The sequence below is a fragment of the Plecotus auritus genome (assembly GCF_963455305.1).
Source record: "Plecotus auritus genome assembly, chromosome: 1".
Classification (NCBI taxonomy): domain Eukaryota; kingdom Metazoa; phylum Chordata; class Mammalia; order Chiroptera; family Vespertilionidae; genus Plecotus; species Plecotus auritus.
In genome coordinates this window covers 71,976,714-72,001,242 of record NC_137770.1, presented here as the reverse complement: position 1 = coordinate 72,001,242, position 24,529 = coordinate 71,976,714, and the positions used below count along the sequence as shown (strand labels likewise).

The 24,529-nt window shown below is 48.3% G+C and overlaps 1 protein-coding gene across 4 annotated transcripts; it reads right to left on the bottom strand.

The window, feature by feature from the left end:
* Positions 1 to 732: 732 nt before the first annotated feature.
* Positions 733 to 22,508, bottom strand: RPAP1 (RNA polymerase II associated protein 1). Of its 4 annotated transcripts, none has more exons than XM_080666545.1 (25): positions 22,456 to 22,508; positions 21,452 to 21,696; positions 20,992 to 21,140; positions 20,624 to 20,713; positions 20,063 to 20,183; positions 19,289 to 19,510; positions 14,477 to 14,656; positions 13,428 to 13,543; positions 13,055 to 13,153; positions 12,148 to 12,249; positions 11,345 to 11,512; positions 10,651 to 10,827; positions 10,391 to 10,525; positions 10,127 to 10,297; positions 9,626 to 9,783; positions 8,827 to 8,985; positions 8,474 to 8,675; positions 7,928 to 8,037; positions 7,533 to 7,728; positions 7,170 to 7,322; positions 6,815 to 6,957; positions 5,369 to 6,125; positions 1,567 to 1,743; positions 1,359 to 1,418; positions 733 to 1,251 (listed from the first exon to the last, which is right to left on the bottom strand). In XM_080666545.1, the coding sequence occupies exons 2-25, from the start codon at positions 21,630 to 21,632 to the stop codon at positions 1,102 to 1,104; spliced, it is 4,176 nt and encodes a 1,391-aa protein (XP_080522671.1). In that variant the 5' UTR covers positions 21,633 to 21,696; positions 22,456 to 22,508; the 3' UTR covers positions 733 to 1,101. The 4 variants fall into 4 exon arrangements, with proteins under 4 accessions (XP_080522671.1, XP_080522672.1, XP_080522669.1 ...); XM_080666546.1 differs by having other exon boundaries at positions 22,176 to 22,496; XM_080666543.1 differs by having other exon boundaries at positions 966 to 1,269.
* Between the last annotated feature and the right edge of the window lie 2,021 nt (positions 22,509 to 24,529).

Here is a 24,529-nt window from a genome sequence, read left to right as displayed (position 1 = left end):
GTTTCTAGCTTTCTATCCCTCTCCTTTCCTCTCTGTAAAATACCAATAAAATATATTAAAAAAAAAAAAAAAAAAAAAAAAAAAAAAAAAAAGACTGAATGGTGTGACCCCACCAAATTCCTATGTTGAAATCTAAACTTCAATATGAGCGTATGTGGAGGTGGGGCCATTGGAAAGTGATTAGGATTCCACCCTTGTTGGGTAGGATGGGGTTAGTGCCCTTACAAGAGACCTCCTTTGTCCCTTCTGCCATTGAGAGCTGTCCAGGGGCAGGAGGCAGGTCCTCACCAGACACCAAATCTGCCAGCACCTGGATGTTGGACTTCCCAGCCTCCAGAACTGGGAGAAATAAATTCCTGTTTATAAGCCACCCAGTCTATGGTATCGTTATAACAGCCCAAACAGAAAACTACTGCAATAGTCTGACTTTTGGCCTCTTCATATCTCAGGATATGGAAATAGGGGACCATAGATAAGATACTGACCTGCTTCATTAAGGATACCTGTACTTCAAGGACACTGCTGGGAGTCCTTCCAGAAGTGCCCACAATTCCAAGAACACTGCCCTGGCCTGGCTGCACTCCAGAACTGCATTTTTGTTGTCTCCACATGTGGACTCAGTTGTCACCTCCCATTCATGATTCCTCCGGTCTCTCACACTTCTCCCTTAAGATAACCCAACCCTTGATACCAATTCTGAACTAACATATCTGAAATCAGTCCAAATCAGAATCCCAGGAGAAAAAATGTTGTTTATTTCAGTGCATAGTTATAACGTTCATATACTCTAGGCTGGGTCAGCGGGAGGAGAGGAAGAGTTTTATTTAGTTTGTCTTGTCCCCAAGAAGGGGTGAATAGCTAATCACCCTTCACTCCCAGCACTGATCCTTAGAAGCCCCAGATCCTGAGCTCCAGATATTAGGATATAATGGTAGGGCTCACCCTGCTCCAAAAACCTCAAACAGCCTATTCCCAGGAAGGCAAGCCTTCTGCTCCTTTGTCTCCCGCCCTTCCTTAGCATACAAAGCCCTCTTGTCTGGCCAGGCATCTGTTGGTGAACTCCAGGAGAATGTATCCATCTCTTCATCTGTGGCAGCTATGCTAGGTCTCTGATACGCCATTTTGGGTCATCCCTAAGGTCAGTCTCTGGAGGTACTGCTGACGTAGAGTGGGCAACTGGGGATATAGCTCAAAGCCCTCTGGGAGGGTAGAATTAGGAAGCTTATAGTGGAGGAGGTGCTGCCGGAGACCCTGCAAAGAGGGAAGAAACTTTATGAAGTGGGTAGTGAGATCCTGTTGAGATCTCTGTCCCCAAAGACCCTTTATTCTCCCTCCTTCCAGGATATGCCCCACCCTACCTCATCTGCCAGCAGCCAAGTTTTCTGCAGCATGCTCCTGCGGGCAGCCTTAACCTCATCCTAGAGGTAGAACAGGGAGAAGTAGCACTGGGCCAAGGGCTGGTCCCCATCGCTGGCCCTGCCTGGCCCTCACCTCCTCTCTAGCTGGCCCAAAGGCAATGCAATTGCAGGCTCCCTTCATCCCTCTGGAGATGGGGGTGTAACTTACTGAGCTCTTTGGATCCTGGGAGAAGATGAAGCTGTTGACATGAGCCACAGTCACGGCATAGAGCACTGGGCACCAGTGTGGACGGAGTGCACCAGTAACCAGGGCCCGGAAATAGAGCTGAAGGAGGGCCAGGTTGTCTTCAGGAGGCCCTGTGTAGCATTCCAGGGACACAGGCAACTGTGACAGGGGAGATAAAATATGCTGAGGGTGAGGGTGGAAATATGTTACCACTGGACAACAGGGTGGATGGTTAATGGTCACATGAGTCAAATCATGAGGGCAGAGGTCAGGTTCTAGATAGACGTACTTCCCTCTCTATCACAAGGATAACGTTATAGACTAAAAGGCTGCAAAGCCAGGAAAATTGGGAAACAGAAGCAGTTGTGTATTGCTACTACCTGTTTAATCTACTTAAAATTAAAACTTTCAGCCTGGCTGGCGTGGCTCAGTGGTTGAGCATCGACTTATGAACCAGGAGGTCAGGGTTCAATTCCCGGTCAGGACACATGCCAGATTGTGGGCTTGGTCCCCAATGTGGGGCATGCAGGAGGCAGCTGATCGGTGATTCTCTCTCATCATTGATGTTTCTGTCTCCTTCTCTCTCCCTTCCTCTCTGAAATCAATAAAAGTATATTTAAAAACCCCCAAAACTTTCAGCCTGCTGGTGTGGCTCAGTGGTTGAGTGTTAACCTAAGAACCAGGTCCCATTTCAATTCCCAGTCATGGCACATGCCCAGGTTGTGGGCTCAATCCCCAGTAGGGGGTGTGCAAGAGACAGCCAATCAATGATTCTCTCATCATGGATGTTTCTATCTCTCTCTTCCTTTCTCTCTGAAATAAATAAAAATATATTTTAAAACAAAAACAAACCAAAACAACTTTCAAAATGTCATGTTCAACCGCTCAATTATATTACCAAACCTTTCAGCCCTGGCTGGTGTGACTCGGTTGGAGCGACATCTTGTACACTGAAGAGTTGCTGGTTCGATTTGGGAGGCAACCAATCGCTGTTTCTCTCTCTCCCTTTCTCACTCTCAAATCAATAAAAACATATCTATTGGTGAGGATTGAAAAAAAAACTCTCATTAAAACTTTTTAAAATGCATTATTTTTATTGATTTTTAGAGAGGAAGGGAGAGGGAGAGGAACATCAATGAGAGCGTAACACTGATCAGCTGCCTCTTGCACACCCTCTACTGGGGATCCAGTCTGCCACCCGGGCATGTGCCCTGACCGGGAATCGAAAGGGCAACCATTCTGTGCACAGGACCGTGCCCAACCAACTGAGCCACACTGACCAGGGCTCTCATTAAACCTTTCAAAAACTCATGCTCTTTGGACCAGCAATTCTCTTTCTAAAAAATTATTCTTGCCCTGGCCGGTGTGGATGGGTTGGAGTGACGTCCCATGCACTAAAAGGTGGTGGGTTTGGTTTCCAGTCAGGGCACATATCCAGGTTGCAGATTTGATTCCCAGTTGAGGTGCGTGTGGGAGGCAACCAATAGATGTTTCTCTCTCTCTCTCTCTCTCTCCCTTCCTCTCTTAAAAAAATAAAATGATTCTTAATTCTGTGCAGAAATGATTATGAGAGAGAGATAAAACTGTCATAGTGTTTATCATAAAGTTACTTAAAGTAGCAAAAATCAGAAATGGGTTCCGATAAAATAAAGTGGGGTACAAATGAATTATTATAAAACAACAAATGTTGATTTCTTAGAATACTTAATGATGTGGAAAATACTTATTATGTAATCATAAGAAAACATGCAGTGATCCCAATTTTATAAAAATATATATGCATTTAATAAGACTAGAAAAAGATAAATCAAAATCAAAATAGTTACCACTGAACAGTGGGATTATGAACATTAAGAACATTTAGGTGCCCAGCTGGCGTGGCTCAGTGGTTGAGCATCGACCTATGAACCAGGAGATCACAGTTCGATTCCCGGTCTGGGCACATGTTCAGGTTGTGGGCTCAATCGCCAGTTTGAGGTGTGCAGGAGGCAGCGATCAATGATTCTCTCATCACTGTTTCTATTGCTTTCTCCCTCTCCTCCTTTCCTCTCTGAAATCAATAAAAATATATATTAAAGAATTATTTTTAAAAAAGAACATTAAGCCCTGACTGGTTTGGCTCAGTGGATAGAGCCTAGGCCTACGGACTGAAGGGTCCCAGGTTGATTCCGGTCAAGGGCATGTACCTTGGTTGCAGGCACATCCCCAATAGGGGGCGTGCAGGAGGCAGCTGATCGATGTTTCTAACTCTCTATCCCTCTCCCTTCCTCTCTGTAAAAAATCAATAAAATATATTTTTTTAAAAAAACACATTAAGGTAATAATGTTCTTTTTAATTAAAAAATGTAGTTTTTATGTAAAATATACATTCATATTTTATATACATGTGAAACATATTTATATACTAAAATATTTCTATTTTAAGTTTATCAGAATGTTATAATGAAAATTTAAAAACAAAATCTTGAGATCCTGAATTTTTTGTTTAATTGCATCTATTTCTGTATTTATGTGAATTTATAAACTACAGTAAGTTTTGAATGAGGTTAATTTTGTCTAATATAAGTTAATCTTGTCTAATATAAGTAAATGAGTCTGATTGCCCCAAACTAAAAAGTAAAAGTACCTGGAATTGTGTTCTTAATGGTTGTAGTGTTGGTAAAGCACTAATATGCAGAAAATAAAAGAATTACACAGTGCAAAAAAAAAAAAAATCTTAAAAAAAAGTAGCTCTTGCCAAAACCGGTTTGGCTCAGTGGATAGAGCGTCGGCCTGCGGACTGAAAGGTCCCGGGTTCGATTCCAGTCAAGGGCATGTACCTTGGTTGCGGGCACATCCCCAGTGGGAGGTGTGCAGGAGGCAGCTGATTGATGTTTCTCTCTCATCGGTGTTTCTAGCTCTCTATCCCTCTCCCTTCCTCTCTGTGAAATATCAATAAAATATATTAAAAAATAAATAAATAAAATAAAATAAAACCCATGAAAATCATTAAAAAAAAAAAAAAGTAGCTCTTTACAGTTTATAAATTTAACTCCTTAGGCCAGTGGTCAGCAAACTGTGGCTCGCGAGCCACATGCGGCTCATGAGCCGCGGTTTGCCGCTATGTTGACTAATGAGTTTGCCGACCACTGACCTAGACTCCCGATTCCAATAATTACAGGCTGTTGTTCCTTGTGATTAAGCTCCTATCCCAGTGGTCGGCAAACTCATTAGTCAACAGAGTGGCAAACCGCGGCTCACGAGCCGCAGTTTGCCGACCACTGCCTTAGGCTCTTATTTGAGGCCCTCTTAAGACTTTATTAGCTTTGTTTCCAACAAGTTTCCAAACTTAAATCTGTTCTAGACTCTTCCCTCCTCCCAGGCACTGTCATATTATTCTCTGCCTCTGAGCTTTTGCTCATGCTGTTCCACTAGGTATATTCCTGGGCAATGCGAGGTCAATTGCCATTCCTTCCACAAAGCCTTCTCCTTATGGGAAGCCAACTTTCCATTCTCTGCATATTGACTTAGCACCTAAAATCTGAATAATTTAGAACTACCTTGGGATTTAGGACAGCTCTTATCTAGATCATAGCACCTCATGAGCAAGAAGCTGTGTCTTGAACAAACATCTACTATACGCCAGATACCACGTTCAACCCTTTTCATGGATTCTCTCAATCTCCTCAAAGCCCCCAAGAGGCAGGTGAGGAACCAGAGGCTCCCCAAAGCTCCCCACTGACAGGACTGCTCCCAAAGCCCAGTGTAGATGCCCATGATGGGCTGTGCTGGGCTGAGAAAGTACCTGGGTCAGAGGCAGGCCCAGAGCTCGTAAGGCTCCCACGTGCTCCCCAAAGAGGGCAAGGCGAAAGGTGACGCTGAACCGACGCTGCAGAGGAAGGAGTACCAGAGCCCCAAAGAGGTGGTCCCCAAAAGAGACAGCTTCAAAATGCTCCAGGAAGTTGGCATAGAGGTCAGGGAACGATGTCAGGCCAGGCAGTGGGCAATCCAGGTTGAGGTTTGGCAGGACTTCAGGCTGGCAGAGCCGGGCCAGAAGGGCTGCTATCAGACGTTGTATTGGGGTCTCCCGGAACAGTTCACTGTCTACCAGGAACACACACATGAGCCGTGCCAGGCGGGCACCAGGAGGCACAGCCCAGAGGGCCTGGGGGCGCCAGCTCTCCAGAACTAGCACCCACTGCAGGGCCCGCATGGCTGTGCCCACAGTGTCAGCAGGAGGGAGTCCTGAGGGGGTGTCTGAGGCCCGGTGGTAGAGGTGGATCAAGGGCAGGAAAGGCCAGTCAGTGGGCAGCAGAGGCTCCTTAGGCAAGGGGAGCAGCAGAGCTGGGACTCGCTGTAGCTCCCCTCGGTACAAGGCCTGAGAAGCTAGCAGGCTGGCTCGGGCCAGGGAGCTGTGGGTCAGGTAGCAGCTGCGAATGCTGGGGAGGTCCTGGCAGGCCTGAGCCAGCAGAGCCCCTCGCCCACACCCAGGGTCCCTGCTGCTCCCTAAGGATAGCCGGTCCGAGAAGTCGGCTGCCTCTGGACCCCCTGATGCTCTTTCCCTGTAACAGAACCCAAAAGTTAAAATAAGGGCTGGAACTACAGCACCCAGAAGGCCATGCCAGCTTTCCAGGGCTTCCCAGAGAGGTTCCTAGGTCTTCCCAGTTCCCCTGACACCCTTTCGTGTGTGTGTGGCAGTTTGGAGGATGGACACTAGGGCCAGCTGCCTAGGTGCAAGTTTACAGAACTTCTCTGTACCTCCGTTTCCTCATGGTAAAACGGTGATAATAGAAATGCTAATCTACTTATTGGGGGATCACTTTGTAAGGTGTGTAAATGTCTGATCACTATGTTGTACACATGAAACGAATATAATATTGTATATCAACTGTAATTGAAAAATAATTTAAAAAATAGTAATACCTAGCTCATGGTAAGGGTAAAATGCTTAAAATATAGTCAAATATTTAAGGGAATACCAGACACAAAGTAAGCACTTGTAACTGTTGGCTATTACATGTGTATACTAGTTTTTATACCATACAGTCACACTGAAGTCTCATAATTCTCTAATGTGGTTATCCCCAACTCATTTTACTAATGAGAAAATGGAAGCTCAGACAGGTTAAGGGTAATCCATGGAAGAAAGAGAATTAAGTCCAGGTCTCCTGTCTCAGTTGAAGGCTGCTCTGTCAATAACCACAGCACTCATCTCAAAGGGCCGAGTTGATGCCACCAACTCTGGACTTACGGGAGAAACTCCAGCCGGAATACAAAGCTCATCAGTAGCTCATGGGCAAGGTGCTCGCTTCCGGGCAGCAGCCGGCTCAGCAGAGCCAAGGCCACGCCATGATGGAGGGCAGCATTGGTGGCCGGCACCGGCTGGAATGTTGCCTGTGGACAGATGGTGGGGGGCTCAAGGGTTGAAAGGGGACAAAGCAAATAGAAGTGAGGATGAGGACATAAGCAAAGATATATGCTGAAGGGCTGGAGGAAAGTAGAAACTGCATTGCCTGCCAGGAGCAGCACAGGTTACATAGAAGCAGATTGCAGATAATGTGGGGCAGAGGGAGTAGATAGCGGGGTAGGGGGTTGGGGATACCTACTGCTCTCTGAGCCAGGGTGAGTGCCAGATACTGCAGGTGGTACTCGTGGCGCAGGGCCCACACAGAGAAGGGTGTGAGGAGCGGGGCAGCCATAGGAGCCACACATTGGAGGAAGTAGCTCTGGAGTCCAGGGGCAGCCAATACAGCAGCCAGCTGAGGAAAAGCAAGCTTGTTCAGGTCTAGAAGGTGACGTTGATCTCTCCTGGGGGTCCCCAGGTGGCGGCTTTCTCCCCAGCCAAACTCAGAAAAATGGGTGCTGGCAGAAGAGACCTCCTTTCCCCAAGGGGCGCCCTCCCCACTTTCTTTCTGACTCCTGGCATCTTGGCCCCCTGCCTGGAATCTAACCAGGTGCCCAGGGCTCACCTGGCCACATAGCCCCTTGTGGATCCGGGTGAGAGTGTTGAAAAGAGTGAGGAGGGAAGTGAGAACTGGGAAGGGTGAGGCTGAGCCAGCCAGACTGAAAGGGGGGCAACCTCCTGTGCAGCCCAGTGACACGAGGCTGGGCAGAGCTTCAGGAACCGGAGCACAGGACTGTGGGTTGCAGAGAGGAGAGCAGCGCCTGAGGCAGAATGGAGAAATTGAGAGGGGCTTGCCAGTGCAGACCAGTGCCCACCTTCCTGAGTCCCCAACTGAGGCCTGATAGGGAATCAGGTTTTCCTCGGGCTGAGGGCTTCCACCTGGGATGGACCAGGGAGGTAGACCCCAGAATCCCACAAGGAAAACAACTACCTCCCCACCACTACACACACAGTACATACCCAAGGGAATCCCACAGGCTGCCCAACGTGGGCTGGCTCAGCAGGGGCAGTAGTAGCTCCTCCGACAGGCGCTCCATGTCCTGAAGCCAATCCCCTGGGCACAAGTCTGGCTGGAGGACCAAGGGGCTCACTGAGCTGACAGCCCAGGACACCCATTCTCCTAGACCCTGTGTACCCAGGCCAAGTCCATAATTCCAAGAGCCCAAGAGTCAGTGTTTGGAGGTTTCTGCCTTCTGACTCTTGTGGCGGGAGAGAAGACCCTGAGGTTGCTCTGGCACCTGCTGAGAGGGGTCCTGAGAGAGCATAAAGGCTCCATGGAGGCTGAGCTGCTGCTAGGGGTTCTCTGGTCCCCAACATGGCTTTTGGAAGCTCCACTGAGTATGGAGCTGGAAAGAGAACGAAAGGTAGGAAGGAAAAGGTAAAGAGTAGGAAAATGTGGGAATGGCGAGGCAGGAGTGGAGAGGTGAAGATAGAGAAAGAGGGTGGAGTGTTAAGACTGAGGCAGGGCACCCAGGGCATGGTGGAAGGCAGGCGGGCAACACTTACCTGCTGGCTCCAGGTCTGGTAGTAGGCATCTAGGAAGAGCAAGCAGGCAGTGGGCACCGGGCCCAGAGCACTCCACATCTCAGGCCTGGGCAGCAACTTCAAGGTCTGTCTTAGACAGGGCTCCACAAGAGGCTGCAGCCCAGACACCTGTGTCCAAGTGATCAAGGAAGGGGTGGCCGACAGACTAGCCTCAGCAGAGTCACTATAGGAATGCCAAAGGGGCCACAGTGAGGATCTGGCTGCCTGGACACCCCTCTAAGCTCTAGCCACCCTCTCCCTGGGGAGGAACTCTCCTGCCTGCCCCAGAGTTCCTGGTAGGAGGTCTCTTGTGGCAGCTGAGGGCTGTAACCTACCTGCTGGGTTGCAGGGCAGTGCTGCTGGCTGCCAGGGTCAGCTGGGTGAGGACAGTGAGCAATGAGGCTATCCGCTGCATGGACAGGGGCTGTGAGAGGTGAGTGCTGAGCTCCTTAGGCATGACCTGCAGGGCCCGAATCAGCACTGGGTATAGCTCCCTGGGGAGAACAATGACTGCCTCTCAGTGTAGAAGAGAGAGAGATGTAAGACACAAGGCAGGCCTGCCCCAGAGCTCTGCAGTATAGTTAAGGAGGACCAGAAGGGAGAGACCCCAGGCTGGGTAATCCTGGGAGATTTCAAGAGGGAAGGAGCCCGGCCGGCATGGCTCAGTGGTTGAGTGTCAACCTATGAACCAGGAGGTCACGGTTCGATTCCCAGTCAGGGCACATGCCCGGGTTGCAGGCTCAATACCCTGTGTGGGGTGTGTAGGAGGCAGCCGATCAATGATTCTCTCTCATCATTGATGTTTCTATCTCTCTCTCCCTCTCCTTTCCTCTCTGAAATCAATAAAAATATATTAAAAAAAAAAAAAAAAAAGAGGGAAGGAAGGGAAGTTGGGGCCTGAAGAGAAGGAGGCAGCCCTTCAAGGCTTTCCCCCACCAGGGGGAAATCTGGTCTACACAACAGCACAGAATTTGTTCCCCTCTCCCCTGGTTGGTCATTACTCCCAGAATCCCTCTTCCTCATTTTCAGCCTCCCTCCAAGCTTGAAACCTTGGGCAAGGTTGAATCGTCAGATTAGGCAAGAGTGCAGAACTGGAGAGGTCTCCCAGGGAGCCTACCTCTTGTCTCTCCTCACCTGTAAAGGTCACAGCCCTGGCCATAGGAGGCTGCTACAGCCCACAGGCGGAAGGACTCCGTGTTCAGCATCTCAGCTTCCTCTGGGGGCAAGGCCAGTTCCTGAGGAGCCTCAGCTACAAAGCGGCACAGGCAGCTCCGGAGATCAAAACTACTCAACTGAGGGTGGACAGAAAGTCTGGGGATCAGGGTCAGCTGGAAGTCTCAAGTAACCTCAGGTTCTCTCACTATGGAGATTGACTCAACTTAGCCCTGTTCTAGGCCCCTCTGGTTCCATAGCTCCGGACCAGGGTGTAAGAGAGCAAAGTAGGCCTACAGGATACACTAGGCTCCAGCTGACTAGGTTCCTGACTGGTGGTTTTTGTTGCATTTCTAAGCAACTGGATCAAGACAAAGAGAAAGATGGCATGAGCAGGCCACCCAGAGTCCGGTGGCCAAGCTTAGCCCTTAGCCCAGCACTGTCTTGAGGACCACCACCACCCCCGTCCTATGTCCTGCTTACCAGCCGGGCAGCAATATTTCTACCAGCTGAGGCTAAGACACGAAATAGTTTCATAGCAGCTGCACAGGGTATGTTGTGTAGACTGGAAGTAGGCCCCACACCTACAGGGGACCAGCTGGTAGGCAGGAACTCTCGAACTATGGTCTCTATCAGCCGAGGGCACTCCAGGACCTGTGGGGAACAGGAGGAAAGGGAGGAAGGGAGGCTGAGGGTCAAGACTAGGCCCAGCTGGACTCTCTTCCCATTCTGTCTCCATTTTCTCACCCTTGTGGCTGACTCCAGGGAGTGCCGGGCCAGGCGTATGAGTACTGCCAGGATGTCAAGGACCACGGAAGGTCCTGGGCAGGTCACTTCTAGCACATAGCGCAGCCGAGGCAGCAGATTGGTGGCCAGAAGCCCCTGGGGATGAGAGAGATAAATCTACTGCCAAATGCAGATGGGCCCCAGCCTTGATGACCCCTCTTGCCTAACATGTGCATGCCCTCGAGGTCATGGGACAGATGCAGCTGTCCCAGCATCTTTACCTTGATGACATCATGTCGGGCCAGGTCAGATGGAGGCTGGTTTCCTTCCTCAGGGCTCTTCCTTTTTGCTTTTTCTCCTGAGGGCTCTTCATCTTCATCGTCCTTGTCCTCCTGGGTGGGCATCAGCGGGAACACCATAGCTCCATGGTACCAGGAGAAGGTGCTGTCGAGGAGTTCCTGCCAGAGGAAAGAGAATGGGGCAGGAAGAAGGGTCAAGCAGGAAATAGGCCCAGGAATAGAGAGTGGAACCATCAACAAATAAGAAAAGGGCATCCTAGCTGCTATGACTCAGTGGATAGAGCATCGGCCCATGCACTGAAGGGTGGCGGATTAGATTCCTGATCAAGGGCATTTATCTGGGTTGCAGGTTTGATACTGGCCTGGTTGGGGCATGAGCAGGAGGCAACCAATCTATGTGTCTCTCTCACATCAAAGTTTCTCTCTCTCTTTCTCTCATCACCCCCTTCCACACTCTCTAGAACTCAATGAGAAAAATATTCTTGGGTGAGACTAACAAAACAAAACAAAGCAAAAAAAAAGAGAGAAGGGTAAGGCTCCAGGCTTTGTGGCCTTTAAAAGAAGATGGTGATGTTGCTATCCCATCCTCTGCTGTGCCTGGAACACAGTGAGGGCACGCCCACAGGAAGAGTAGGGACCCTGATATCTCAAAGCCCCATTCTTATCCCTGTTGTACCTCATCTCCAGGAGCCACCAGCAGAGCTCGAAGAGCCCGAACAGCAGCTGCGATGACCCCATCCACTCTATCGTCCAGGGAGAAGCGTAGCAGGAAAAGGAAACCAGCATCCAAAAGAAGACGCAGGACACTGCCCACTAGCTGGTCCCCAAACTCACCAGCCTGGGCCTGGGAGAAAGAGGAGAAAAGTGTGTGGGAAGAAATTACAGTCTTTGTCCTAAACTAGGGTGGAACACCTTTTTTCTGCCATGGGCCATTTGGGTATTTATAACATCATTCGCAGGCCACACAAAATTATCAACTTAAAATTAGCCTTGCCCTAGGCTGGTTTGGCTCTGTGGTTAGAGCATTGGTCCGCAGACTGAAGGGTTACGGGTTCGATTCTGGTCAAGGGCATGTACCTTGTACCTCAGTTGAAGGCTTGACCTCTGACTGTGTCAGAGGCATGTGTGGGAGGCAACCAATCAATGTCTCTCTCACATCAATGTTTCTCTCTCTGTGACTCTCCCCCTCTCTCTGAAAAATCAATGGGAAAATATCCTCGGGTGAGGATTAATAACAACAACAAAATTAGCCTGCTATATTTGGTCAAACATTTCATTAAATCACCACTAATGCCTTGGCAGGGCCAGACATTCCCCATCCTGTCCTAAACCCTTCACTTGCCCATCAGTTCCCAGTCTGACCCAGACAGCTGGTGTATGGACTAGTGAGCCAGAGTGAAAAGGACGGGAAGTGGGAAAGTCTTAAGGTTGAGAGGTGAGGTGTGAGGGCGGGAAGGACCAAGCCAGCAATCCACTCACCCTGCTGATGATCTGGGCCAACACATGCAGTGCTAGCGCTCTCTGCTGGGACACCTGGCTGCGTGTCAGGTGAAACAGCTCCTGTAGGGAGTACCCCGCTCTCTGGGGCAGGGACAAGAAGTCATAAAGAGTCAAGATACAGGGCAGCACCCCCAACAAATACACAGCAACCCTTATAAGCCAAGCACTGAGTTAGAAGTCACGGGGAAGACAAAGATACATATCTTTCTCAATGGATCCTCAAACTGGTAAAGAAAATAAGATATGCATCCAAATAACCATGACATAAAGCAGATTAGGAGGAAGATAATTAGTATTTAATTTGCAACAGGAGAGAAAGAAGAGAAAACTGGGAAGTGATGTGTTCTTAGTGGGTGGGCAGAGCTTCCATGGCCTGGCCTGGAGCACAGGGTAAAGGCATTCATTCCCTGGAGCAGGCTTCAGGAGCTCAGCCCTGGAGGTCCTTAAGCATAGGATGTATGTGGGGAGAGGGCAACAGAATGGTGCAGCAGGAGTGAGGGGGCAGGGACAGACTATGGAAGGACTGTCTTATGGGGCTATGGAGCCAGGGAACTTTCTAAGGCAAGGCATGGCCTGAGCTGGACCAGAGGGAATCAGCCTCAAGAGGATGGACTGGAATGACATGGCAGAGAGTTGGAAGACATGGTGATTGAGCAGACTAGAGGGAGCAAGGCTCTTATCTAAGAAGCATCAAGGGGAAGTGAGAGAACTGGCAAGTTCTGGCAACTGACTGGAAAGTGAGGGGACGAGGAGAAAGACTGTGAGCTAAGAACCTGAGTGGATGCAATGGGCCATGAACTGCAATAGGAGGTCCAAGGCATCTGACCAGAGGTCCTTTTCCATGGTAGTTAAAAGCTGCCCAGTCCTCCCTGGGCCCCATGATCACCTCTGCCTCCTCTCCATGGTGGTGCAGTCCCAGGTGGGTGGGTAGGTCCACATCGGGAGCCAGTAGTTCTCCTTGAAGACTGAATCGGGCCTGCATCCTCTAATGGGAAGAGAAAAGAGGTCTATAGGCTGGGACAGCAGCAACTTCCCCACACCCACCCTCACCTTTAATCCCAGGCCTCTTAGGTCTTAGGTCCTGACTCTACTTCTAATTAGAAATGGGCTCCTTTGGCCTATGGTGTCAGGAAGGTGAGCAAGAAGAGATGTTTCTCAAGCTCAAGGAACAAAAGGACCTGAGCTTGGGTTCTGGGTACAAGAGCCACAGCTCCACTCTCACCCAATCAACCCCTTGTAGGCCAGCTTGCGCTCCTCACCTCCTGTGTCTGCTGCCGCCGGAGTGGGGGCAGGTCCTGGGTCCAATGGAGCTTGTCCAGCTCAACAGTGTCCATGTGCAGCCATTCCTTGTGGGGGGCCACAGGCAGTGCCAGAGCTGGGGAGATGGCAGCAGAGTAGTATTCCCTAAGGGACTCGGCTCAATGAGCCACTGGGGTCCCAGTCTTCATCCTGGGAACTGGGCAAATGTCCTGTCCCCAATATGGCAGAACATACCTAGTCCATGGGCTCTAGCCCCCAACTGACCCCAAGGATTCCTTGGGAGGGGAAAGGGAGGAGAAGTTAAGAAGAGAAGAAAGAGGGATCAGAGAAGGAAGGGAGGACCACATATATCAGGGAAAACATAGTTTCACTCTTTAGTACCAACCTCCCACAGGAGCAGAGAAGTGGGGACAAGGAGTGGGGGTAGCTATACTGCTTCAGGGAGGCAAGATACAAAAACACACACCAACAACCTCTTCCTTCCTCACCCCAACACGCACCCAACCTGCTCAGCTGGTCTGGAGCTCATCCAGAGGCAGGAGGTCCTGGCTCTCATAATTCAATTTCTTCTTTTGTTAATCACTAATAAAATAATCACGTTTCTGGGAAATGAGTGCTCCCACTGGCCTCTCTGCTTCAGGTCTGGCATATTGATAAGACCTGCATTACTCTTCTCCCATCACCCTGGCCTTGCCATCTTTCCCCCAACTCTGAGAGCAGAGGCAGAAAACTGGGATGGATGGAACCACAGCTGGGGCAGCTATTGCAAAGGCAGGAAGAAGATGCTCTGCTGGGGGAGGGGGCCATTTAGCCATCACACATTGCTGCCTTTTACCAGGGAAGGGGAAAAAGGAGAAGTAACAGGACAGGAAAACAGGAAGCATGTGCAGAAAGAATATACATGTCCATAAATGAAGACAGATTTCAAGGCAATAATGAAGATTCACATTAGAATTTCAAGGACAGAGGCAATTCTCTTTTCTCATCTGACAGAAGGAATTCTTTCCTCTCCTTTTATTCCCCAAAAGATGTCCCCCCTCCTCCAAACCTGGGGTTCCTGGCTCCAGCTCATCTTCCTGCCTAGGCTCACTGGCAGAAGTTGGCATAATGGGCTCCTCTCCAGTGACCTCTACAGAGGGTCCTCCTGCCCTCTGCTCCTTGATGGCCTTTTCTTCCGCTTGCTCATGGGTATGGCTTCGAGATCTCAAGAAAGCAACCAAGCTGGGATCTAGAGGAGAGGAGGTGGAAAGAGGTGATGAAGGCAGATCTTCCCTAACCTCCTCTAGACCTAAAACCTGAATACTGCCTATAGGTGCCAAGACCAAGCCACTTCCCAGCCCTGGACTGAGGGCCCTGGGCTCTGGTGGGGCCTCAATGACCCATAACTATCCCTGGGACCTTCCTGCCCACTTCTGCCTTCACCCTTCACAGTCCACTGGCCCATGTTTATGCCCATCCCTGTGCTTGGCTCCAGGTCATAGGCCCAAAGTGGCTGTGGAATAAATGAATGTCACCAAGGGTGAAAATTAAGGCATTTAGGGAAAAAATTTCTCTCACTTGTAGCTAATTTATTTATGCACAAATATTCACTAAAAACCTAATATACGCTATGCTCTATATAGGTGTTAGATATAGTTTTACTGATGAATTGATTTCAGAGAAAGGGAGAGGGAGAGATAAAACATCAATGATGAGTAAAAACCAAGATGGCGGCATAGGTAAGCACCTAAACTGCTGCCTCGCACAACAATTTCAAAACTACAACTAAAAGACAAAACGGACATCATCCAGAACCACAGGAAAGCTGGCTGAGTGGAAATTCTACAACTAGAAGGAAAGAGAAAAGCTCACGGAGAATCAGAGGAGCTGCAAAGGGCTAAGGTACGGAGATGCGCGCACAGAGAGGAAGGGCGGCTAAGTGCCTGGCTGGCTTTCTCTGGCGGGAGGGGGAAAGATGCCCCCAACTGCACTGAACCCCAGTTCCAGGTGAAACCCTGTGGACCCAGACTCATACAGGGGGAGTCTGGACTGTCAGATAGAGAGAAAGGCACATGAACACTCGGAGACTCCAGGGAGCCGTGGTGAGCAGGGGTTTGGAAGTGTGCGCATGCGAGTGCGCACAGAGAACACTGACTGCGGAGGTTGCCTCAGGCTTTCCCTAGCGGAAGGGAGTTGGAAGCTCCTGACTACAATGAACCCCAGTTCCGACTGCACTGAACCCCAGTTCCGGGCGAGCCCCTGGGGACCCACACTCTTACAAGGGGAATCTGGACTGTGAGGCGGAAACTCAGGGGAGCCGCGGAAGGCAGAGGTCTGGAGGCGCGCGCAGAAGGGCGGGGCTGACGGGAAGCCAAGACTGTCTGCTCCGCCCTGAAACTCCGCCACAACCAAGCTGAGCACAAAGTCTTTTGCAATTTTGCAAGTCTGGTCCTATAAGGCTGTCTCCAGCACCGAACTTCTCCCAGCATAGACACAGCTGATCCTCACATCCAACTGGCCTGGAGGTCAATTCCTCCCAGTGACACCAACAACAATCAAGACTTAACTACAACAAGGCTGTACACACAGTCCACAAAGAGGTGCACCAAGAGTGTCCACCTCAGGTTAACTGGGGAGGCCGACCCACTGGGCCATATAGGACACCTAGCACACAAAGCTACCCTACCAACTCAGGGAAGCAGTGAAAATGCGGCGACAAAGAAACAGATCACAAATGAAAGAAATGGAGGAAAGCAAACGACTGGATATAGAATTCAAAACCACGGTTATAAGGTTTTTCGAGAATTTCCTAGAAAAGGCCAATAAATTTAGCGAGACCCTCGAATATATGAAAAAGGACCAACTAGAAATTAAACATACACTGACTGAAATAAAAAATATTATACAGAGAACCAACAGCAGACTAGAGGAAAGCAAGAATCAAGTCAAAGATTTGAAGTACAAAGAAGCAAACAACACTCAACTGGAAAAGCAAAGAGAAAAAAGAATCCAAAAAGTTGAAGATAGTGTAAGAAGCCTCTGGGACAACTTCAAGTGTACCAACATCAGAATTATGGGGGTGCCAGAGAAGAGAGAGCAAGATACTGAAAACCTATTGGAAGAAATAATGACTGAAAACTTCCCCCACCTGGTGAAAGAAATAGACTTACAAGTCCAGGAAGCGCAGAGAACCCCAAACAAAAGGAATCCAAAGAGGACCACACCAAGACACATCATAATTAAGACAAAGAGAGAATATTAAAAGTAGCAAGAGAGAAACAGTTAATTACCTACAAGGGAGCACCCATATGATTGTCAGCTGATTTCTCAACAGAAACTATGCAGACCAGATGGGAGTGGCAAGAAATATTCAAAGTGATAAATAGCAAGAACCTACAACCAAGATTACTCTACCCAGCAAAGCTATCATTCAGAATTGAAGGTCAGATAAAGAGCTTCACAGATAAGAAAAAGCTAAAGGAGTTCATCAACACCAAACCAGTATTATATGAAATGCTGAAAGTTATTCTTTAAGAAGAGGAAGAATAAAAAGGTAAAGATAAAAATTATGAACAAATACATATCTATCAACAAGTGAATCTAAAAATCAAGTGAATAAAAAAATCTGATTAAAAGAATAAACTGGTGAATATAATAGAATCAGGGGCATCGAAAGGGAGTGGACTGACAATTCTCAGGGGAAAGGGGTATGAGGAGTGCAAGAAGAGACTGGACAAAAATCGTACACCTATGGATGAGGACAGTGGGGTGGGAACCGGGTGGAGGGGAGCTATGGAAAGGAAAAGGAGAAACAATTGTAATAATCTGAACAATAAAGATTTATTAAATAAAAAAAAAAATCAATGATGAGACAGGCCAGTGTGGTTCAGTGGTTGAGTGTCGACCTATGAACCAGGAGGTCATGGTTTGATTCCAGACAGGGCACATGCCCAGGTTGTGGGCTCAATCCCCAGTGGGGGTGGGGGTGGGGTGCAGGAAGCAGCCAATCAATGATTCTCATCATTGGTATTTCCATATCTCCCTCTTCCTTCCTCTCTGAAATCAATAAAAATATATTTTAAAAAAAGAAACATCAAGAGAAACCAAGATGGCGGCATAGGTGAACGCCTAAACTGCTGCCTCGCACAACAATTTCAAAACTACAACGAAAAGACAAAACGGACACATCCAAAACAACAGGAAGGCTGGCTGAGTGGAAATTCTACAATTAGAAGGAAAGAGAAAAGCACACCCAGACTCAGAGGAGCCGCAGGAGGCAGAGGTACTGAGACGTGCGCGCGGAGAGGACTGGCAACTGAGTACGCGGCTGGCTTTCTCAGGCGGAGGGAGACAAAAGCTCCCGACTGCATTGAACTCCAGTTCCCGGCGAGACTCTGGGGATCTAGACTCATTCGGGGAGAAACTGGACTGTCTGGCAGTGGGCGGAACTCGACGGCACCTTTCTCTCAGAGGTTCTTGCAGCGATTACCAGGGGACACTGAGACACAGGGGCCTATTAGGGCAGGGCTGACAGGAAACCAATGCTGTCTGCTCCGCCTTGAGACTCCGCCCCATCCAAACTGAGCACAGAGGCTTTTACAATTCTTGTCTCATAAGGGTGTCTCCAGCACAGAAGTTCTCTCACTGTAGACACAGCTGATCCTCACAGCCAACTGGCCTGGAGGTCAATTCCTCCCAGTGATACCAACAACAATCAAGGCTTAACTACAAGACTGTGCACACAGCCCACAAGGGGTGCACCAAGAGTGTCCACCTCAGGTAACTGGGGAGGCTGAGCCACTGGACCCTATAGGACACCTAGCACACAAAGCCACTCTATCAACTCAGGGAAGCAACCAAAATGTGGAGATAAAGAAACAGATCACAAATGAAAGAAATGGATGAAAGCAAACGACTGGATATAGAGTTCAAAACCCCGGTTATAAGGTTTTTCAAGAATTTTCTAGAAAAGGCCGATAAATTTATTTATTTATTTATTTATTTTAATATATTTTATTGATTTTTTTACAGAGAGGAAGGGAGAGGGAGAGAGAGTTAGAAACATCGATCAGCTGCCTCCTGCACACCTCCTACTGGGGATGTGCCCGCAACCAAGGTACGTGCCCTTAACCGGAATCAAACCTGGGACCCTTCAGTCTGCAGGCCGACGCTCTATCCACTAAGCCAAACCGGTTTCGGCAAGGCCGATAAATTTAGCGAGACCCTAGAGGATATGAAAAAGGACCAACTAGAAATTAAGCATACACTGACTGAAATAAAAAATATTATACAGAGATCTAACAGCAGACTAGAGGATCGCAAGAATCAAGTCAAAGATTTAAAATACAAAGAAGCAAACAACACTCAACCGGAAAAGCAAAAAATAAAAAGAATCCAAAAATATGAAGATAGTGTAAGGAGCCTCTGGGACAACTTCAAGCATACCAACATCCGAATTATGGAGGTGCCGGAAGAAGAGAGAGAGCAAGATACTGAAACCCTATTTGAAGAAATAATGACCAAAAACTTCCCCCATCTGGTGAAAGAAATAGACTTACAAGTCCAGGAAGCGCAGCGAACCCCGAACAAAAGGAATCCAAAGAGGACCACACCACATCATAATTAAAATGCCAAGAGCAAAAGACAAAGAGAGAATATTAAAAGCAGCAAGAGAAAAACAGTTAGTTACCTACAAGGGAGCACCCATACGACTGTCATCTGATTTCTCAACAGAAACTATACCACCTACCTCACAGGAACAGTTTGAGGACAGAATGATGTAAAGTACTCAGCATAATGCCTGGCAATCACAGTAAGCTTTCCTCAATAAGTAGCAGTCCCTTCCTAGTCCAGTCTTGGCAGGAAAGCCAGGTACCCATACCAAGCTGAGCGAGCAACCTCTGCTGTTCCTGCAGGATCTCCTCAGGAGCCATAGCTTGCAGTCTTGCTATGTTCTCTTCATGGATGGTCTGGGCTTCCTGCTCAGCTTCCTGGTCCCTGAGCCCCTTTCCTGTAACCAGATGTGGTCCCTGGAAGTTCTGGCTGCCACATGGAAGCTGGTGATCTTGCTCCCTGGGTGTGAGTGACTCACAGGTCACAGCACCTGGAAGAAGTGTATGGTCAGTTTCATTGCCTCATCATTGCCTCGTACCAATTGCGTTTTTTGGCCCTCTTCTCCAATCCCATTAGGCCTGGAGAGAGATGGAGGCCCCAGAGCTTTCCTAGGCACAGAGCAGAGATCCCTACCTCCACCTCATACTTATTCTTCCCCTTGGACTTATATGAGAAGATTTCCCTTAGAAACATCCTACTTTCTGACCATGTTCTTAGATGTTCAGGCTGCATGTCAAGGGCATGCCCCCAGCTCTTCCACTAGTAATTTGCATTATTAAAGGAATCTTGGCTTCTATCTTCATTTTGTAGTCTTTGCCATTTCTATCCTCTTCCTTGGCCTGCTCTCTCCCTGCACCTAAGTCCCAGATGTGGACCTAAGCCACCCATATTCAATACTCTAAATGAGGATATAGGACAGCTTCCTCTTTAAATGGCTCAAATGCAATTCATATTTGAAGCAGGGAACATGTATATCCAAAGATCACTCTATTATCCTGTGTCACAAAAAAGCCAGGCTCATGCCTCTTCAACCCCAGCTCACCCGCTAGTTGGTCCTGGGTAGACACAACTCCTCTCACTGGTGGGGTGCTGGCTTCAGATCCTCTCCTTGCTGCAATTTCCTGGGCAAAGATGCTTCTCTTACCAGATGTTGCTGGCTTCCTCTATGGGGCAAAAAGAAAACTCAGGTGACTGATATCCCTTACTCCATTCTCTTCTCAACCTCTTTATACTAGTCACTGGGACAAAGAGATAAAAGCAAATTGCTTAATCTCCAACGGTCACATCCCTAGTCCTCAGAAAAAGCAGGCCACTATAGGAGTACAGGTCTTGAAGCCTGACAGACTTGGGTTGGATTTCCGACTCTTCTATCTATTGGATATATGGTGTTGAACACGTCATTTATCTTTTGAAAAAATGGGGATAATGTTACTTACATCGTTATTATGAGGATTAAATAAAGGAATGCATATAAAATACTTAGTATGGTGCCACTTTAACAACAGAATTGCTTATCATTATTAAGTTTCCCAATCTGCAGAAGATGTGCTAGGAAGTTCACTTGACTGTACCCTAAGTACCATCTAAGGTTACCCCTGTCTACCTGTCTCTCCTGTGAGCGATGGAATACAGGGGGGAATGCGACACCACTGGGCACAGGCAGATTCACAGCCACTGAACTTGTATCTCGTTCCTGCGCAACAGAGGACAAAGAAGTGATGACAGAGACTTCCCCAGGCTGGAGCCTATGCTAGTAGCCCCAGTTCTGTATAACTAGAATCTCACTCTATGAAGTGATAAACCCACCTTGCTTTTTAGGGCGCAGTGATCCTAAACCAGACCCCCACCTCACTGCAGGGGAATAAAGTCCCATCTTTCTAAATCACCCTTTACTCATAAGGCTCACCACCCCCATCCAATATCCTCTGTACCCCAGGATGCCTTGTCCCACTCAGTCAGGGTGAGACATACAATAATCTTAGTCAAGACAGCAGTGATGTGCTGATCATGCCTGTTCAGCCTCTCTTCAGGGTCCACATGGTCAGCCAGGGGATGGCCAGGGCTGGGCTTGGCTCTTTTCGGAGGAGCAGGAACCAAAGCTGGGGGCAAATCTGGGAGATCTGAGGGAAAAAAAACCCCAAACAAACAGATATGCGGATACTCATACCTTCCCAGGTAGAGTCTGAAGGCTAGGGGAAAGCCAAAGAAAGAAAGTCAGCTACTGGGGAGCCCTGGCTCAAGCTGTGTCACCTTGGGCAAGATCTCTAACCTCTTTGAGCTTCAGTTTCTTCCTATGGAAAATGGAGTTGCAGCCACAGAGGCTATGCAATGCATGAAATAATAATGGGTAGAATCCAGCCATAACAGGAAGGGGAAGGAGACCCTGATGTTGTAACCTCTCCTCCTCAGCCTCACACACACAGCCACTCACCGTCCAGCATCACCACATCCCGCTGATCCTGCAGCTGAGGCTGGTCCAGGTTAGCATTGGCACCTCTCCTACTTTCATTCTTCACCAACTGTACTGCTGGGGCTGCACCAGCTGCAAGAAACTGACTCTGGAATCGCAGCAGGTCCACCTCCGACTCCCCTGGCTTTGGTCTGGACAGCATCTTGACACTCCAGCTGCCTCCCCAGTGCAACTGCTTCCGTGTGGGGACTCCCTCTCATTCACCCCTAAAAGCAATAAAGATGGGTCCTCTTTAACTGAATCCTGGTTCTCTTTATTGTGCATCAAAGAAGACCTTTTCCTTGGATTCATGTCAACTCATTCCTCCTCATTCGTGCCTTGCCATTCCTTTCCTATTTATCCTTCGTTGATATCATCAGCCTAGCAACAATATTTACTGGTAACAGGTTGTTTACAATCTGTGGATGACAAAAAGTCTCAGTTACAACCTGAGGGGAACTAAGGAAAATGCACCAGGAGCCAGGCAGATAAATGTCATACCAGGGAGTGGGGGAGTGGCGACTCCATCAGATTGGAGCAAACATGCCCGGACTAAACGTACTGAATTAGTAAAACACTTTAAGCTGTAAAACACTTTGATCTGTATTTTCAGATACTAGCAAAGAACGATCAGAAAGTGAAATTAAGAAAACAATTCCACTTACAATAGCATAAAAATAACAAAATACTTAAGAGTAAACATTACCAAGACACTTGTACACTGCGGGGCCCCACAACGCCCCGTAGGGCTGTGCGGTCGCGCGTGCTCTTGGACCACCCGCGTCAGCAAAGAGAAATCACCGAGTCTCAGCCTGGCTGCCGGGGATGTAGGGCCGCGCCCGGGATCGCCACACCCGAAGTGGCCGCGGCCGCTCCTGAGCAGCCCAGACGCACTCGGGCGGGCTCTGACAAAGGAACTAAATACTCTGCACCAGAGCCCTCCGCCGAGATCCCCTGAAGTCCGACTCTCCAGCCCAGCCACCTACTCGTTCCTGGGCTCCCTGGGCGCCGCCATCTTGACCAGCAGGCTTCCGCCGCCGCCAGATTTGAGCTTCCGCTCCCAGCGAGGCCCCGCCTCTCCAGCCTGGCTCCGCCTGCTCAGGGGTTTGGCGGCTCGGAGTTTGGAACCAGTGAGCGGTACGGCACTCCGCTTGCCTTGTATCCACGACGTGAGTTCTATGTTGACAGAACACATCCTTCGGATGTACATCACGCACAGGCCCTTCTCCACATACAACACCCACGACAGAGGCAAGGGGTTTCTCACCAGCGCGGATAACCGCACCCTATATGCCAGCACGCAGCTGCGGTGAGAAGAGAGCAGAAAGCAGCCCCAATGCCTGCAAGGCGATTTCCTCACTGAGCATTCTGCCTTTGTGCATGCCAGTGCCCCTTACTGGAAATCTTGTTTTCCCTTTCACCCTATCCCAAAGTCTTTCTTCTTCTTTTCTTTAAATTGATTTTAAGAGAAAGGAAGGGAGAAAGAGAGAGAGAGAAACATAGATGTGAGAGTGAAACATCCATCGCCTACCTCCTGCACACCCCCACTGGGGATCAAGCCTGCAACCCTGGCATGTGCCCTTACCCAGAATTGAATGGGCAACTTTTAGGTGCACAGGATGATGCTCAACCAACTGAGCTACAATGGCCAGGGCCTTTCTCTTCTTCTTCTTCTTTTTTTTAAAATTAAATCTTTATTGTTGAAAGTATTACATATGTCCCTCCCCCCCCCTTGACCCCTTCTAGCCTGTCCTCACCCCCAGCCCCAGGCCTTCACCACCCTATTGTCTGTGCCCATGGGTTATGCATATATGCATACAAGTTTTTTGGTTGATCTCTTCCCCCCCCACCCACCCACCATCCCCTGCCTTCCCTCTGAGATTCCGCAGTCTGTTCTGTGCTTCTATGTCTCTGGATCTATTTCCTTTCTCTTCTTTTAAGGCCTAGCTGGAGTCAACTCTAAAACCTTGGCCAACCTGGTTAATCACTGAACTTTTCTTGGAACATTCCACCTGTACCACTTCTGTGACATGTTGGGAAGCGCTACTAAATATCAACTATAACTAGCATGTGTCTTGTTCCCTTGAATAGACTGTGAGTTCCTTGGGGGCATCAGGCCTTCTTTTTCTAAAATATATTTTATTGATTTTAGAGAGGAAGGGAGAGGGAGAGAGAGATAGAAACATCAATGATGAGAGAGAATCATTGATTAGCTGCCTCCTGCATGCCCCCTACTGGGGATCGAGCCCACAACCCAGGCATGTGCCCTTGGCCAGAATCGAACCTGGGACCCTTCAGTCCGCAGGCTGACGCTCTATCCATTGAGCCAAACCAGCTAGGGCAGGCCTTCTTTTCCATAATACTCAACACCCAGCATATTGCCATGCACTTAGGACCTTAGTAAGTCATTGTTTGATTGAAGACCATCTTAGGGCAGCCAATAATTTGTCCAGTGGTTTTCAGACTTCAGCAGGCACCAGTCACCTGGAGGGCTTGTTAAAACAGATTGCTGGGCCTCATCCTTAAAAGTTTCTGATTTAGTAGGTCTGGAATAGGATCCAGGAATTTGCATTTCCAACAAGTTTCCAGGTATTCTATAGAACTAGGTTTACCGGTTAATAATGCAGATTGTTTTCAATAGATGGAGTTACACATATGTTGATATATATGTGATTTGATATGTATGCTATTTTGTTGTATTGACAAGAAGCTTCAAAACTTCATATGTCAAATTTTCTGAAGGTGTTATCATAGATATTTTTATGCTTAAAAATGTCAAATTTTGTGCCAAAAAAAGAGCATTTGCGGGAAGTTTTAATTCATTATTTTATTTTGAAATAAAGTGCTGCTAAACGTTATCGTATACTTTGGGAAGCTTTTGGTGAACATGCTCCATCTCAAGATACTTGTGAATGCTGGTTTAAACGCTTTAAAAGTGATGGTTTCTATGTGAAAGACAAAGAACGTCCAGGTCAACCGAAAAAGTTTGAAGACCAACAATTACAAGCATTATTGGATGAAGATGCGTGTCAAACTCAAAAACAACTTGCAGAAAGATTA

What these genes read in the sequence shown, in the direction of transcription:
- RPAP1 (XM_080666543.1), bottom strand. Translation starts at nt 21,632, where the DNA reads ATGCTGTCCAGACCAAAGCCAGGGGAGTCGGAGGTGGACCTGCTGCGA. An exon ending in GAAATATTGCTGCCCGGCTG is followed by an intron (nt 9,784 to 10,126) that starts GTAAGCAGGACA and finishes GTCCACCCTCAG; the next exon opens with TTGAGTAGTTTTGATCTCCG. An exon ending in ACCAGACCTGGAGCCAGCAG is followed by an intron (nt 8,038 to 8,473) that starts GTAAGTGTTGCC and finishes TTGGTCCTCCAG; the next exon opens with CCAGACTTGTGCCCAGGGGA.